This window comes from Trichechus manatus, unplaced genomic scaffold (genome assembly GCF_000243295.1).
Source record: "Trichechus manatus latirostris isolate Lorelei unplaced genomic scaffold, TriManLat1.0 scaffold00326, whole genome shotgun sequence".
In the NCBI taxonomy this organism is placed as follows: domain Eukaryota; kingdom Metazoa; phylum Chordata; class Mammalia; order Sirenia; family Trichechidae; genus Trichechus; species Trichechus manatus.
In genome coordinates, this window is record NW_004444262.1 from 18,077 (window position 1) to 36,269 (window position 18,193).

The window sequence follows — 18,193 nt, forward strand, 5'->3', positions numbered from 1 at the left end:
TTCTTCCCACTGACTCCCAGTGACCTTTTCTATTTTTCTCCTTTTATTCATCCATCAAAATTATACTGTTGTCCATAGGAGAGGGAATTGGTACTTAACCTATGCACACTTAATTTTTTTCAAGTGCAAAAACAAATATATGACTGCATTTGTATTGTAAGTGCTTACCTGATATGAACACTAGATGGCAACATTGTTGCATTTTAGCTTTAAAATGCGCTAGGAAACTAGCTTTTGTTTGTTAATAATGCCTTATATATTTAGAGAATGCAATTTGTTAACACACTGATTTATTTGAATAAAAATAAAATTCCCAGAAAATATTTAATGTTGTACATGCATGTATAGATCTTTCATGAGAAAATAATGGAATTATGTTGTATGAGTATTTTCTACTTGAAAGTAAATTGCCTTTTGGTTATTATATGTTATTAGATGATCATATATTATTTTTCTGTTCATTTCATCTACATACCATTATTTTAGGATTTTATTTTATAGTAATGTGTTATTTTTACAGCTTGACTTACCAATAATATACAGTGAAACCTATGAGAGCCAGAGCTTGACCGTACTGCCTGTTTTTCCAGGTCTCGCAAGTTTTCTGCCTTTGACAGGGTGCAGTCTTAACCACTTTTCTATTGCTTGTTTTAGTGGAAAATATTTGGGTTTTCCTTCTCTGACAGGTTTCTGGCTTACACAGGTTCTGGCTTTCATAGGTTTTACTGTATTTAAAATTTTTTCACGTACAAATGGACAATATGTGGTATATACATTCAAAATTATCATGAAGCAAAAGTTTGCTTTCATTACATTTCATTTAAATCTATTTAAATCTGTTCTATAATAAGGATATAATAGTAGCTTAAGGAATCTTTAAAATTTATTAAAATTCCAATTGAGAATAATAACAATAAACCCAAACCCATTGCTATCGAGTGACCCTATAGGACAGAGCAGAACTGCCCTGTAGGGTTTGCAAGCCTGTAATCTTTACAAAAGCAGACTGCCATGTCTTTCTTCCGAGGAGCGGCTCATGGGTTCAAACCCCTGACCTTTCAGTTAGCAACTGAGCGCTTAACCACTGTGCCACCAGGGATCCTTAATAATATAATAGTAGTATTATACTGTAGTTGGTGGCCTTCTGAGTTTCTTTATGCCTGTATTGAATTTTAGATAAAATTCTGCTCATTAACTTTTTAATCTCACAGATAAGTAAAGTGAATCCTATCGCATTTTATATTTTGTTAATGCTCAGATTTACTGAACTTAAATATGGTTAAAAATTTTTTTTTAGATTTTTGAAATAACTTTAGTCTTATCCAGTTTTCACCTTTAGTACAATTTTTCAGTCATTGTCATGGGAACATTATTTAATTTTCATTCACATAAAATAAATGCATCCCACCTATACATGCCTGAACTTAAACAGTGACAAAGCATTAATTCTGGAGTTTTCACTCTGCTTTTCTTTCTTCTCTCAGCTTGGGTAGAGTGGATAAACAGTACCATTTCCTTGCTGTTAATAGTTTATTGGTATTACATTGAAATTTTTTATTTGATCAGCTCTGTTTTTGAATACAGTTTATCATCTATAAAAGAAATATTAGTGAATTATCTTTTTTCCAGATTATATTAAAACCAAGTTATGCTTTTTTACCTCTTTTTTTTCCTTGAAGAAAAATAATTCTTTTGGAAATTTTTGAATCACCTATTTTATTCTTTTGATAGTTCTGTATCTTCTCTTACTCCTTCCCACCTATCTCTACCATAGTCTTATAGTTAGGTGAAGGCAGGAGGAGTACAGTTTTTAAGACTGTTAGATATAGTGCTTATTTTTAAGTATTAAACTATATCAGTTTATCTTTTCAGAGAGAATAAGATTGCTGAAGAGTTTTATTTCTAAAATTATTGGTACAGGTTTTTAAAGTGACTTTTAAAAGAGAAATTATCTTTAAAAAAGTAGAGGCACTTAATAATACATATGTTTATAACGTATTATCATTGACCTTATTTGAGTAACTTAGCATTTTAAAAATTATTTTTGAAAGTTCTTGATAATTCATTCTTTTGATGACATATTTTATTTAAGTTTTAAACTAATAACTATTTCATTATAAAAAATTATAAATTAGTATCAAGAAACAACTGAAAGAAGAAAAGGGGCATAGTTCTTTTAAAGAATGATTCTGTGTACTGTATTGACAAGTTTCATTTTTCAGTAGTTAATATCTGATTTCTGAGTGGTTCTATAGTTATTTGTACATAATTTAATTTTAAATAAGAAAAAATGTTCTAAGCTTTTTTCATTTTATGAAAGTATAAATGAGAAGCATTTTGAAGCAAAGTTTAATGTACAAATGTAGTTTTTTTTCCTAAAAAGATACATTTCCATTTATATTTTCCCTTCTTTTGAATTCACCTCATAATACTATATATCGGGATGATTTATTTGTTATGTCGATTTAATTTTTTAGTTATGTATCATCATAATCTTTTCCCACAAAGGTTGCATTGATTGCAGTAGCATTTAGAATACCTTAAACTTTCTTCTTCTTTAGGTGTTGATTTATGAGCTACACAAGATACATGTAATTTAATTTTTATTTTTCCAGATGAATTTATCATCAGTCAGAAAGCAGGATGATAATTTATTTTATTTTTGAGAGTTTTTTGAAGCAGATACTTCATCCTAATTCACCATAGCTGTAGGAAAATGTTTTTGCTGTGTTAGGGCAGCTAACATTTTATTCAGCTAAAAACAGATTCTCGGCATTTTTCTTCAAATACAGATAGATGTGTTATAATTTTATATAGTCTGCAGTTTTTTTAAAGTAGAAATTTTGTTAATATCATTTATTTAATTTAAAAATGTTTAAATTTAAAATATTTTAATCTTACTCAAATTCAACCAGTTTGGCTTCAAATTCAACCAAAGTCAGTATTTATCTTTTTCCCTAGTTGGAATTAATTTTTTTTTCTGGAAAGGTGATTTAACAGTTATTAATTGCCAGCTATGTCCAGGCAGTGTTAGATAATGAGAATACAAAGGTGAACAAAATGCAGTTCCTGCCATCGAGGACCTTATTCTAGTCGGTGGCTTGCACTGCTCTTCATTTTGTACTTGGTGCAGTTACAGATTCTACCTTGCACTGTAGTTAGTGCTTTATATGTGTATTGACTGGGAGGATATATACATGCTGAAAGAACAGATAACTCAAAGTAAATACTAATATGTACATATTAAAAGTGAATAAACAAAAATAACATTTTCACCTCAGTAGTCCCTGATACATGATAATTCAGTTATTTAAGTATCTTCTACCAAGTGATAGCAAACACGTTTGTTGAATCATTTCTTATGACGAGTCTTCAACTTAGTGTTGTGGAGCAATGGTTGTGTCATAACTAAATGTTGTTAATGCCCGACTCAGTTTAGTTATGGTATCAGTGTCAATCTCAGTGAGGGCTTGAAACTTAAGTTACAGACAAATAAGCATTGTATTATACATGGCCTGTTACAAACCAAGTGGCTTTTCTTAAAAATTTTCATGGCTGTATTTCAGATACTTTATAATTAAAAGTTATACTCACTGTATCACTCATAATATAATATTTTAAACTTCTGTTATAGATTTTTAACCAAAAGCACTTTAACCAGATAAACTGATTTAATAAAGATGTTTCTTAAGATTATAAAACCTCTTTACCTTAATTTCCATATTGTATAATATTATGGTTGTTTGATTTGTATTTCTACAGAAAGTAATTATGTTCATCAAGTGCTAGTCACACATCAGAAATCATAGTTGATGAAATACTATCTAATGCATGTATCGATTAGGTAAGAAGATGAATCTTGTAAACAGAAAGCGTCAGCATAAAATCTAGCTATGAGATATTCATATAAAGTGATTTGAGTGGGTCAAACTTGGTGAACAAAAGGGACAGCAGTTTTTCTTAAAAAGCCATTCCCTCAATACTAGATTATTAGAAAATGTAAAAAGCAGTTCCTTTGCAGTTTCTCTGTGCCTCATTTTGCTTGTACTACCTGTATTCCAATGTCTCTATAAATATCCAACTGAGAAACTTGATGCTATTAAATTATGTAAATCACAGAAAATATCTTGAATGCTAACATTTTCTAATAATCTTACTGTTTTTTTCTTAACCAGACTAAGATTGTGAGGCATTCCTTTCCAAAGACAGTAAAGGACCCTTATTTAACGCCCACTTCACTGATGAATAGGTCAGCAGGGGTGCTGTTTGACAGAGACGTGCCCTCCTCTAGTGGCTAAGAGCATCCCCACCATAATGCTTGGTCTCCACTGGTGCAGTAAATTAGATTCTCAAATCTCTTACTACACCTGGTGTGGACAGATTACGATTCTGCCATCAGATCACTCTTGTAGCAGGTGCCTATATTGGGAGATTTTTAAAAACTGTTTTGGGATGCTTCATGTTTGAAAAAGAATAAAGTTGATCTATGATTTTCATTGTTCCACAGTTGTTGTAAGAGATACTTGAAATACTGATATTAAGCATTTCCAGGGATAATAAAGGACAGTGCTTACCTCCACTCTTTTCTTGTCTTCTCTGATTTTGGTGTTAAAATTCTTCAGTGTTACTGCTTTGCTTTTGTGAATTTGTCAGCCCAGCAGTACGCATTTTTACTGCACTCTAAAAGAATGGAACTATAGCTCAAAGGTGACATATAAAAATGCCTAAGGGATAAAAAAAATTGCATAAATTATGCTTCTAGCTTTTGTATGAAATAATGCATTGTACCTTCTTTTTGTAGGCAATATTTTATAACTATCTTTCTCAAAGGCTAGTATTGCTTCCAATAAATATACCAAATGTATATCCTTTATTCATATTTTTTGGGGGGGAAATGTATTCAACACCAGTAAATTTTATTTGACTTGGCACATTTTTTGCTGAAAGCCCCCCAGAAAAGTTTGTATTGATGTGTGCTTGTGAGTGCATATTTATTGAAGAGACTCCATATTATAGTGAATATAATATAGGCAGATACGTTAGAGAAAAAAGAGTTTTAATAAGAATAGGTTAGAAGACAAATAATTTGGAAAAATCTACATTGTGGAAATGTGTGCTACATTTTAAAATATTTCTATAGAAAGATGATTAAAAGAAGTGTTGATGCTTAAGGGACTTTCAAGTGAGAAATGGTCTCGATTCCTTTTAGCTCACAACTAATTGGAGTCCTTTAGAGGAGATTGGCTTCACCTGCCCGTACCCAGACATGTTTCAGTAGCTGGTGCTGCAGTAAAGTCCTTGTCCTTTCTCTTAGATGAGAACCTAATTACTCTTTCCCTTTGAGCCCTCTAATGGTGGAAGAGAGTTGACTTTTACAATAGAAAGTAATTACGCCTTTAAATTAAAAATTCTCAAGAAAGGGAACTAGGTTTACCTGGAACAGTCTTATCACTCCCCTGGCTTCAGATGCTGTGTATATGCTGATGGCTTTTGAATTCTATATTTCTAGCCCTTATTATGCCTCTAACTTTGGACGCAAATTGCCACTGAAAAAAATCACACCCAAGTGTTCTATACAGATCACACACTGTTATATCAAAAAAACATGATTATTTTCCTGAACCTTTTCCTTTGTTTTCAGCTTTACCTGGATTTCAAAACTAGTCATCATTTATTCATTAATTTATTCATTTATTAAGCACATGCTATGTGGCAGGTACATTGTTATGTGCTAGGAAAACAAAGATAATACAGTTTCTAGTTTTTAGTTTAGCGAAATGGAGAAGTTATCTCTGAATCCTCTTTTTTAACTCCCTTCCATTTAGGCAGCAAGGCCAGTGTATTTTGCCACCAGAACTTGCCTCTTAAACTTATTCCTTTCTTTCAATCCCATTGCCATTGCCTCAGATCCATAGCTTCATTATTTCTTAACTGCACCAGCTTCCTAACTGATCCCCCCTACCACCAGGCTCTTTCTAGTTCATCTTCCTTATGGTCATCAGCATAATCTTAAAAAATAAATTTGGTCTTATTCTTCTGCTTACGCTTTTTTAATGAGTTATGTCATCTACAGAACCACATCTGCGTTCCATAGGCTTTCTTATAATGTCCTTCCTAATCTGGCCCCATTTCCTTCATTCACCCAATACACCAGTCACAATAAGCTGCTTACTTTATGAAAACACACTAATTTTTTTTATAGTTTTTATGTGTGTTGTACCTTATGAGGTCTCTCTTATGCTTCATGGCCAACCTCCCAAATGCCACATCATTAAATCCATACTTTTCCTCCCTGCATTAGTCATTCTCCTCTATAATCAGACAGTTGTGTTTAAACCTACCTCTGACATAGCACTCATATTGTGGCATTGCCATTTTATTATATGTATCTCTCCCCTGTGACCCTGAATTCCTTGAGGACATAGATCTGTCTTTTTCATTTTTGCATCTCTTGCACAGTGCCTTGAACAAAGGATTCACTCAGTGAAAGAATGGCTTTCCATTCTCCTAAGCATGCAGTTATGGTTTTCCTCGTTACTGAAGGTTTGCGGTCATTTGTGTGTTAAGAGGCACTGTCTTTAGTTATTCTATTGTGTTAGCATAAACATACACGCCACTTATTTGTTTATCAGAGCCTATTTGAAGACTAAACCCCCTCCCCCTTTTGTTGGAAATAAAAATTTATGATTTTAGGTTGAGCAGCTTTGACAGTATTTGCCTATCTCTTCCATGTGCTGCACTAACCACCCCTATCTTGTATGTGTACAAATGTCAGTTGAACTCTCTCCTTATCTGCCACATGCTCATTAACTATCACAATCCTCAAGTCAGCTCAAACGTGCCGCTTATTGAGTTAATGTGGACCCATACATTAACATCACATGTTGTTTTCAAATAATTTACTGTGTTTCAGACTTTAAAGCTCCTCTAGGACAAGCAGGAAAGGGTTAGACACAAATCAGTTGACATACCAACCTAGGAAAGTATAAAAATAATGAGCATGTTAAAAAATAGTTATAGTTGTAAATTGATTTCCTTTTGTTGGCAGAAAGAACATAATTGATTAGTCTAGGAACAGGTTCACACTGATTTTATATCAAACACTTCCAGCTGAAGCTTGTTAGTGACTGCCTCTCAGATTAAGGAAAAAAAATCCTCACTGTGGTACATGAACTCCTATTGTTAAGACATAAATAATTAGCTCATCCCCTACGTAGATGAGAACAAAGGACATAATAGTACACAGAGCAAAGATTAACTAAGCAAATATTGCATAACTCCATTTAAAGATGTAAATCTAAAAATAGCCTACCTATAAGGAGGTTTTCCTTTTTAATTTGTTTTTTGTGAATGTCTCAGTCATGGTATCTGAGCTAGTCACAAGAGGAAAATATGCTTTGGTTTTTGAATCAAGTGAATTGATTATTTTAACTCAAAGTAAAATAAAATACCTTAATCATTGTCAGTATGCTGCTAACATTCCCTTTCATAGCAAAATGCTTCAGATTTTTAGGTTTTTTTTATTTTTATTTTTATTTTTACTTGTTTAAAACAAGGACTAAATACCAGAACTTTCATTTTGAAGCAAAACATCAGTGGAAACATATGACTGAAAACCCAGAGGTAAGGTCATTGACTTTTGGCACAGTATTTTTTTGTACTTTGTTTTGTATTTTTTAACATGAAATACAGATCCCAAAAAAGGAAATGTAGATCCTTTGAAAAAGAAAATCCACTCCTTCAAGCTACTTTTTCATTCATTTGAATTTTATTCATTTGAATTTGATTTTGACACAATATAATAAGAAAAGCGGTAGTGGAAAACAGTACGTATTCCCTTAAAATCTGAAAATTACTGGCAAAAGAAAATACCTGCATAGGTAAGAAAAACCAAGAGTAGGAGTAATAATCATTTTCCCACAAAGTTTTAAATTTACTTAGATAGTTAAAATGACATTTCTTGAAAAAAAATTTCAGTGTTTTAGGAGAGAACTTTTGTTACCTTTACTTTTAAAAATTTGAATGTTAATCCTAACTTCTAGTTTATTTAACTGTTATATATATTGTATGATTTGTGATCATGATTTTTTAATAACTGATCTTTTATCCACAAATGTGTAAGAAATTTTGCTTTGGGAAATCATTTTCAATGTCAACTAATGTTTTCAGATTTTATGTTTTTACCTTAAATTTTAAAAATTAATGTTTAAAACAATAAATTTTATGTCTAAGATAATATACAACCTGATTTATGAAAATCTAACATGTGGTTAGGTTAATATTTCCACATTAATATTTTACTTTTGGTACATCAGATGCTACACATTTGATAATTTTGTTAACAGCATTGTTGATTGTTACTTCTCAAGGCCACTACCTGTATCCCTGAGGCAGGACATTTGACTGTGTTTGGATACTTCTTTGTCTTTATTGCTACAATTCCATTTAAGGTTTTTATTTATTTTATCTGTATTCCCTGTTCTGCAGAGTTTCTAACCTCCATCATACTCATAGTACCCTCTTTCAGTGTGGGATGCTGCCACGGGGGTCACATTACTGACTTTTCCTTATCACTGCCTTTTTCCACAAAGCTTTCCTTAGTCTATCCCAACAAAATTATTTCTTTCCTGACTCCTGCAGCTCCTATTCTGGGGTCCTATAAGGAATATTGACTTTGGATTCAGATGGTATTCAAATGCAGGCTACTTTTAACCACTATTAGCTCAGTGATCTTGACCCATTTACATGACTTCTCTGAGGCTGTTTCCTCATTTGGAAAAAAGGTTTATTTATAGTGCTTAACTTGTGGATGGGTTGTGAGGAGTAAAGAAATTAAAGTGCCTAGCACAGTGTCTACCATAGAGACTAGACTGAATAAAAGTTTCAATCCCTATACCACTAATTACCCATGGACACTAATATTAATTAGTTCCTATAGCTTTTCCCTCCCTCCCTCAAAGTTTCATCCATATTCTCTGCTACATCCTGAGGGAAGGACTGTATGCCACATTACGTATCAGTCATTCTCAGGAGTTTCGAAGGACACTAGAAGAATAGATAAACTTGTGGATTGTTTAATATTGGAGGCCTTTATTCACAGTAGTAATACTGTCTTGGCAAACCACCTTCTAATATTTATTATTACTGAAAATGAGATATTAATTTGGCCAAACATTTTAATATATTAAATATTCTTAACATTAAGTGCTTAATTTAGAATTTGCTGTTACAACTCTAAAATGTTTTCTAATACATCTTTAGTATATGTGGTGTATTCTTTTTCATTGGGACTTATGGATTAAATAGTTTGAAACATGAGCTAAAGTGCCTCAACCTATTTGTTTGGGGTGACTGAGTAGGAACTAATAATGCCAATCATCCTTTTATGATGTCTGTTTTCTCATCCATAAAATGAAGTGGTAGTACTCATTGATCTCCAAGGTTTCCAGTCCTTATGGGCTAGCTCAGAATTTAATTTTATAATTTTTTATTGATAAATTTTAGGTAGTTTTTGTAGCCCAAAGACAAACAAGCAAAACTTTTTTCATTGTTAAAAGAAGAAATAAAAAATAGAATTTGGGAAAATATAGGACACTCAAGTAAGAATTTTTATAATAACAGCTTTGCTGTAATTCTCCTATGCTATAGATTGGTAACAAGTTATACTAGCCACAGGTTTGTGGTAACTTGTGAGAACCTTTGTGGGCTCACAGCATGTAATCAGCAGCTAGAAAACATCCTTAAGGCTGAACCATAAGTCATAACTAATCATCAGCTTTAAGTAAGAAAACTCTGTAAACTATAAAATTTTTAAAACCCATGTATAGCCTCACCCTAGTAGCATATCAGTATTGAAGTAATTAACATTCTTCACTTTGTGTACTTTAAGCCATCTTTTTTACCAAGTAGTTTCTTTAAATGAGAGTCAACAAATGTTTCTATTTCTGTGAGTAGATTTTTGCAACTTGGTATGTACTTTAATATTTTAAGATAAAATTATTCCAGCAATTTATAAGTTCTTTCCCAAAGCCCTGTATATTTTTGTGTACTTTATCAGTGTATTTTTTAATTAAACATTTTATTTTGAGATATTTGTAGATTCATAAATAATTTTAATGAAAATATGGGCTCTCTCTTCCTATGTACTCTTCACCCAGTTTCCCCCAATGCATCTTAAACAAAACTATAGTACAGTATCGCAACCAGGAAATTGACATCGATACAATCTGCTGATCTTGTTCAGATTTTACATGTGTTAATTTTTGAGTATATCTATGTGTATTTAGTTATATTAAAATTTACTACATGTGTAACGTCCAGGGCTTCGAACTGCTTCTTGCCACTTCATTCACGGCCAAGGAAGTGAAACTGGAATAGACGTGATTTTCTAAAATTTGAGTGAACTGGGATCACTGGAACGGGAAAAATTATAGGTTGAAGCCCTGCTGGAAACCTAATCTCCCTCTTAGAAAACGAGGGCCACGTATGTGTTGCACAGCAACCAGATCTGTTGCCTGCAGGAGTTTCAACAGAGTCAGAAACAGCAGTGCCCCACTGAACAATGGCTACGGACTGCACAGATTTGACTGTGTGTCGCTCTCCACAGTCCTGCCAGTAATCAGTATCATGCATCAGGCTCCTGATTGGACTCACTACGCTTCTTCTGAGTCTCTCGTTCTGGGGCTTCAGTCCATAAATTTTCCTGTTCTGGTTATCATTCGGTATCACCCAAATGGTAAAAATTCAGTTCTATTCTGGTTTCGCTTTGTCAGCCAAGACTGAACTAGTTTGAAGCCCTCGTAGGGTCATGAATTCACCACCATAGACAAGATATAGATCAGTTCCATCATTATAAGGATTCTTCCTGCTGCCCTTTTATAATACACCCAGCCCTTGGCAGCCACTAATCTGTTCTCCATCTCTATAATTTTGTCATTTCAGGAATTTGCATAAATAACATCATACTGTATGTAACCTTTTGTAATTAGCTTTTCACTGATTGTCATGGATTGAATTGTGTCCCCCAAAAATATCTGTCAGCTTGACTAGGTCATGATTCCCAGTATTGTGTGATTGTCTACCATTTTGTCATCTGATGTGATGTCCCTATGTGTTATAAACCCTATCACTATGATGTAATAAGATAGATTAGTGGCAGTTATATTGATAAGATCTACAAGATTAGATAGTGTCTTAAGCCAGTCTCTTTTGAGATATAAAAGAGAGAAGGGAGCAGAGAGACAAGGAGACCTCATGCCACCAAGAAAGCAGTGCCAGGAGCAGAGCATGTCCTTTGGACCTGGAGTTCCTGTGCGGAGAAGCACCTAGTCCAGGGGAAGATTGATGGTAAGGACATTCCTCCAGAGCCAACAGAGAAAGTCTTCCCCTGAAGCTGACACCCTGAATTTGGACTTTTGGCCTACTAGACTGTGAGAAAATAAATTTCTCTTTGTTAAAGCCATCCACTGGTGGTATTTCAGTTATAGCAGCACTAGATGACTAAGACAGAATTTTGTACCGGGAGCGGAGTGTGGAAGCAGTTTTGAAACTGAATGGATAGAAGACTCAGAAGGAAGTGAGGAGAACTGTTAACACCAGAGAAGGTGCAGATGGTGAGAAACAGCAGCAGAGGACCAGCAGCAGCAGAGAACCTGCAGCAGCAGAACCAGGAGACCAGCATGACATGGCGCTGGAGCCGACCCACAGAGTAAGAGAGCTTAGCACCTTTGAGCAGGAGGCTTCCTGGCGGAGTGGGGTGCCTCCGGCCACTTATTAGTGGAGCTAGGCTTGCTGACCAACGGAGCGAGAGAGCTGAGTGTCTTTTGGCCGAAGTTTACTGGCGGAATGGGGTGCATCTAGGCACTTACTGGTGGAGCTACAGAGGTTTAGAACACTTGTCCCAGCAGGGCAGATGTGAGTGTGAGGCCCAAGGGCTGAGAGGCCAAGGAACCAGGAAGCAGAAGCTGAAGAGACAAGGAACACAAGAAGCTGAGCTGCCTTAGTCACAAAAGGTATGTCCTCGACCTCTGGGGTTTCAAAGGATGGAGCCATGGCTGCTGGTGTTTCTAAGGGTGGAGTCACCACTCAGATGGACTAGGAGAATGGTGCACCTAAAGTTGAGGGAGCAGAGTTGCCATCCCAGTGGGCCTGAAAGGCAGAGCTAAAGCCCAGGGTCGAGGGGCCTCCACTCAGAATCTTGAGAGTGTGACCAATACCTAGAGTCTGGAGGGCAGGGCCATTGTGTAAATTGTCTCAGAGAACAGTAGATTATTTTCAAGCCTTGAGGACTAATGTAATGTGTTCTGCTGACTTGCTTGGAGCCTGTTATACCTTCCCTCCAGTTTTTCCAGTTTTTAATGGAAATGTCTAGCTTGTGCCTGTTCTGCTGTTGTGCCTTTGGAAGCAGATAATTTGTATTCTAGATTTCACAGATGAAGAATTTTTGGATTTTGGACTTAGAGTTGATTTAAGACTTTTGCTATGATATAATGGGGTGAATATGTTTTACACGTGGCAAGGACATGAATTTTTGGGGGGGTCGAAGGGTGGAATGTCATGGATTGAATTGTGTCCCTGCAAAATATCTGTTAACTTGGCTAGGTCATAATTCCCAGTATTTTATGATTGTCTGCCATTTTGTCATCTGATGTGATTTCCCTATGTATTGTAAATCGTATCACTATGATGTAATAAGATGGATTAGCGGCAGTTATATTGATGAGAACTACAAAATTAGATAGTGTCTTAAGCCAAGCTCTTTTGAGATATAAAAGAGAGAAGCGAGCAGAGAGACAGGGGAACCTCATACCACCAAGAAAGCAGCGCTGGGAGCAGAGCGTGTCCTTTGGACCTGGGGTTCCTGCACAGAGAAGCTCCTAGTCCAGGGGAAGATTGGTGACAAGGACGTTCCTCTAGAGCTGTCAGAGAAAGCCTTCCCCTGGAGCTGACACCCTGAATTTGGACTTCTAGCCTACCAGACTGTGAGAAAATAAATTTCTCTTTGTTAAAGCCATCCACCTGTAGTATTTCAGCAGCACTAGATGACTAAGACACTCGTGAACATTTAAAGTTGGGCAAGGATGTAAATAAGTATTTTCTGCTATTTCATTTGTCTTTGAACGTTCTGTATTTAGAGTGGGTCCTCATGAGTTTCATGATATGCAGTTAGAAATAAAAATTAAATAATTTAAGTATTGGTTGATAGGAAAGTAAGTATTCTTATATTTATGCATGTACAGAAATAATTTCCCCCAAAGTTTCACACATCTGTTTCTCATTTAGTACGGGCATAAATTACATGTTTAAGGTTTGAACTGTAACCCCAAAAATTAATCTTTGTTCTTGACTCTTTTTCAGAGTTCCTCTAGCAATATTTTAGTGAAGTGGGATAATGTTTTAAGTTGTTAATACATTTGTTCACTGCTTTATGTAATAGATGTTCTCCTGAACTATGGTATTTGTATGTTGAGTTTTTGAGTCATTTTCAATAGTAAGATCAAGCAATAAAGACCTTTTGAATTCATATGTTTTAAAGTGAAAAATCAAACCCTTATTTGTTTTCTTTAGGTTTAGATATATTGTATATCATCTTTGTTTATTATCAGTATCACCAGTTGCTGTCGATTCTGACTTGTGACCCCGTGTGTGTCAGAGTACAACTGTGCCCTATAGGGTTTTCTGTGGCTGATTTTTTAGAACTAGATCACCAGGCCTTTCTTCCAAAGCATTTCTTGGTGGACCTGTACCTTGAACTTCTGCTTTTTCAGTTAGCGGCTGAGGGCATTAACCAATTGGACTACCCAAGGACTCTTTTTTTTTTTATGTTAAGCTTTTTCTAAATTAGCACCCCCCCAAAAAAAAAAAAATAATTGAGCAATCATCTTGTTAATATTTTAGAAATACCTTTTGGCTGCTAAAGCTTGAAATAATACTGTCTCCTTTGCACAATTATATGATTAATTTATCCATGGAATCCTGGTAGAACTGAAAATGAGTTTAAGGGACTGTCTGGTCCAACTTATTTCCTTTGGCATGTGTTGTAACTAATGTAGTAGAAGTAATAAAACTACAGGATATCTGAAATATTCTTGAAATTCTAACTTAACTAGGTTAAACACAGTTTTTTATTTCTCTATGAAAAATTTGTGAGAAAAGAGTAATTTGGCATACAGTTTGGGTTAGTGAATCTGATTAAATATGTAAGACTGTTTGAATCATGGGGAAGTAGAAGTTATAAGAAATATTATAAAGAAATGCCAGTGGCAAAGTAAAAGGTAATTAATGTTTTGTTCTATAATAAAATAAAAGGAACTGTTGAAGAGACCTGCCTCTAATAATAAAGGCAGATTTAGTGTGTGATTTTACTAACCTACGTTAGCAAATAAATCCCTTATAGAAAAATAGAAAGAGCTGGAGTTAATGAATATATTTTGCCATAGGAGTCTCTGTTAACTCTTCTGCCTATCCTCCCATTGATTAAAATTTTAGGCCTACTTTTTCACCATTGATTTCTACTTGTTTCCAAACTGGGAAGGATATAGAGTTTGTATTATCTTGACTTTCAGCAATACTATTCTCACCCTCAAAGGCTCCATTATCCCATCCTATTGTGTCTCATCCCTTTGTAGTAAAGGTCTCAATCAACTAATCTTGTAAGAGATATGAACCCATAGCCTACATTTTATCATTTTTAAGCAAACCTTTCTTTTTAAGTTTGTTTTGTCTGATGTTAACATACGTTCACTATTTTTCTTTTTAGTTACTATTTGCTTGATGTATCTCATTCTGTCATTTAACTTTTGTTGTGTTGTTAGGTGCCGTTGAGTTGATTTTTGACTCATAACAACGCCATGTAACAGAGTAGAACTGCCCCATAGGATTTTCTAGGCTGAAATGTTTCGGAAGCAGATCACCAGGTCTTTCTCCCACAGAGCCTCTGGGTGTATTCTAACTGCCAGCCTTTTTGGTTAGCAGCTGAACACTTAACTGTTGCACTGCCAGGGTTCCTTTAACTTCTAACCGTCCCATATTTTTCTACAGGCAGTCCCTGAATTATGAACAAGTTCTGTTCCTAAGCTTGTCTTTAAGTCGAATTTGTACGTAAGTTGTAACAGTTAGGTACGGTTCGTATCTAATGTCAGTCAGACATTTGTCTTATAAAGTGTACCTTTCTATGCATAAAAACATTAAAGAAGCACTTCCAGACACACTATAACACCTTTAACACAATAATACGGTAATGATAATAATAATGTTTTGATGCGCGTCACAAAGTAGCACCCGTTTGTTATTACAAACCATTATATGTACCTTGAATTTTTAATAGAATAGGCTTTACAGAGGTTGATTCGTAACTATGGGTTGTATGTAAGTTGGTCATTCATATACCAGGGACTGCATGTATTTTAGATACATCGATTGTGAACAGTATGTAGTTGGAATTTCCAGTCTGTCAATCTCTGTCTTTTGATTGACACATTTATTCATTTTACTTTTAATATAATTACTGATGTTATTTGATTTATATCTTATGCCTTCTGTTTGGATTACTTGATTTTGTTTCTTTCTCTTGCCTTTTTTGTATGAATTATTTTTATAATTCATTATCCCCTTCTAGTGTGGAAGTACATACTCTTATGTCTGTTCTCAGTGGTTACTCTTAAGAGTTACAGCATTCATACTTATCACAGTTGAAATGTAATACATACTTTCTCTCAGACACCACAAGGCCTTCAGAACATTTTGACTTCATTTTCTCCTCTCCCAATTTATATCTTACTGGTACTGTGCTCTTTAGTCCTATTTTTAAGCCCACAATACATTACTGTTATATCATCTATAGAGACAAATTCGTTTAGATTTACCATCATTTTTACCATTTTCTTCATTCCAGACCTCTACCTGGAATCACTTTTCTTTCACCTGGAGGTACGTTTTAAGAATTTCCTTTAGTGGGTGAGGGTCTGTGGTAGCAAAATTTTGATTGTTCTGAGTGTAGAAATATGTTTATTTCATCTTCAGTCTTAAAATATATTTTTGCTGGGTGTAGGATTCTGCATTGACAGCTCTGCTTTCTTCAGTATATTGAAGATACCATTCAACTATTTTTATGGCTTCTATTGGTGGTAGTATGAAGTCAGCTGTCAGTCAGATTACCACTCCTTTGAAGGTAATCTGTTTTTCTTCTGGCTACTTCTAAGAGCTCCTCTTCATCTTTGGTGTTTTGCAGTTTCAGTGTGATGTGTCTAGGTGTGGATTTCTTTTGAGTTCTACTTTTTGGGATTTCTTTGGCTTTAATTCCATGGATTGGTGTCTTTCATCTCCTGTAATAAGTTTTTATGCATTATCTCTTCAGATAATGCTTCTGCCCCATTCTCGTTTCTAGAATTTTGATTAGAAGTATAATAGATCTTCTCACTTTGATTTCTATCCTTTTTAACCTCTTTCATGTATTTTCCTTATCTCTTTAGTCTACATTCTGGATAATTTCTTCCAAACTGTCCTCCAGTTCCCTAATTTTTTTCTTCATCTTAATGGTGCATACATACTTGTAGCACACATAACATATTTCTAAGTTAATGGGAAATAGGCCCTTTGTGTTATTGCTTGCGGGCAACTTGCTAGGTTTATTCTCTTGAATACTACCTTTATGACTGCTTTTAAGATTATCCCCATTCTTTTAACACTTTCTCTTTTCAGGCAAGACTATAATACAACTTATTAGATATGAGTTCTCTTACCTGTCATCACAAGTTAGTCATGCTTTTCAAAAGTTTTGGAGTTGGAGTTACAAGACCTACACGTAAGTCAAGTGAGTTTCTGTAACCATCCAGTCATTATCACTTTGGGCAAGTCACTGAACATCTCATTTTCCACATTGGTTAAATTAAAGATTTGGATCTAGTAGTTCTCTAATGCCAGAGTCAGCAAACTTTTTCAGTAAAAGGACAAATAGTTAATATCTTAAGCTTAGCAGGCCAAGAGCCAAAATGGAGGATATTATGTAGGTACTTGTATAAGTAGGGGAGAAAACTCTTGTCTTGCTCCACCCCTTTTGCTTGGGGTGGATTGTTGCAGATGGTGGGCACATTTTGTGCTCAGTTACCATCAGCTGGAGACATTCTTGGGACAGAGTGACTGGCCCAAGAGGGAGCTAGAATTAAGAAAGACTTCTAAAATAGCTTGGAGCCAAAGAAGCATTCAAAATGGAAATGACAAAATGGAATGTATAATTACTTCCAAGGTAGTAGGGAAGAAAAAGAATGAGAAAATACCATTAAGTTCAATAAAAGGAAAGAAGGGAATGGGAAAGACACATAGAAAAGGAGAGAAATGGAAAGGTCAACATAATTGTTAGAAATAAAATTTTGAAAAACCAGTAAGTAAAATAAAAGCAAATGGAGTAAATGGTCTAACTGAAAGGTAGAGGTTGTCAGACTGGCTATAAAAACAAAATCCCATTATATGCTGCTTACATGAGAATTGCCTAAAGTTAAGAAAACAAAACTTGAAATTAAAGTGATGAAAAGCAACAAATCAGGAAAAAGGCATAGTACCTAAATTAATGCTGGTATACTTATTGGTATCAGAAAAAGGTAAAGACATTGCTAGAGAATCAAAGAATCATATAATAATGAAAAGTTTCATTGCTCCAGCAAAATGTAATGATTTTAAGCCTGTATGAACTTAATAACATAGCTTCAAAAGTATAAAACAAAAACAGAATTACAAGGAGAAAAAGACAGACTCACTCTCATAGTGGGAAAATTTTGATAACCTGTTTCAGTTTCAATAGATTAAATAGGTAACAAACGATATGTATAAGATTCAGACAACACAGTTAACAAGCATGATGTAATAGACATATGTAACAGTGCACAGCAGCCGCAAAATACATACTTTCAACACAGAACATTCATAAAAGGTATTTCGAGGTGTAACGTAATTTGTGATATTGAACTAAACATGAAAATCTTAGCTTTTTGAATGCAGTTTTATATTTTGATGTAATACAAAATGCTTTAGTTGAAATAATGCACCATATTTACTACATATAATATTTTATCTGTATAAAATGCTTTGGTATCTGCCATCTGCCACCCTTTAATTTGCTAATAAAGTAGTGACAGCTGACTGAAACACTGCATGACAGTTTTCTCTTTAAAATTGTAATGGGAAATGTAGTGGGTACTGG

General features: G+C 34.5%; 1 protein-coding gene across 1 annotated transcript in view; it reads left to right on the forward strand.

Annotated features, from left to right (window-relative positions):
• Positions 1 to 986: 986 nt before the first annotated feature.
• ORC5 (origin recognition complex subunit 5) overlaps positions 987 to 18,193 on the forward strand; it is a 36,324-nt gene continuing 19,117 nt past the window's right edge. Inside the window, exons 1-2 of the mRNA XM_023725519.1 lie at positions 987 to 3,844; positions 7,557 to 7,623. Coding sequence (XP_023581287.1) covers positions 3,813 to 3,844; positions 7,557 to 7,623 — 99 coding nt within the window. The 5' untranslated portion in view covers positions 987 to 3,812. The remainder of the gene's footprint in view (positions 3,845 to 7,556; positions 7,624 to 18,193) is intronic.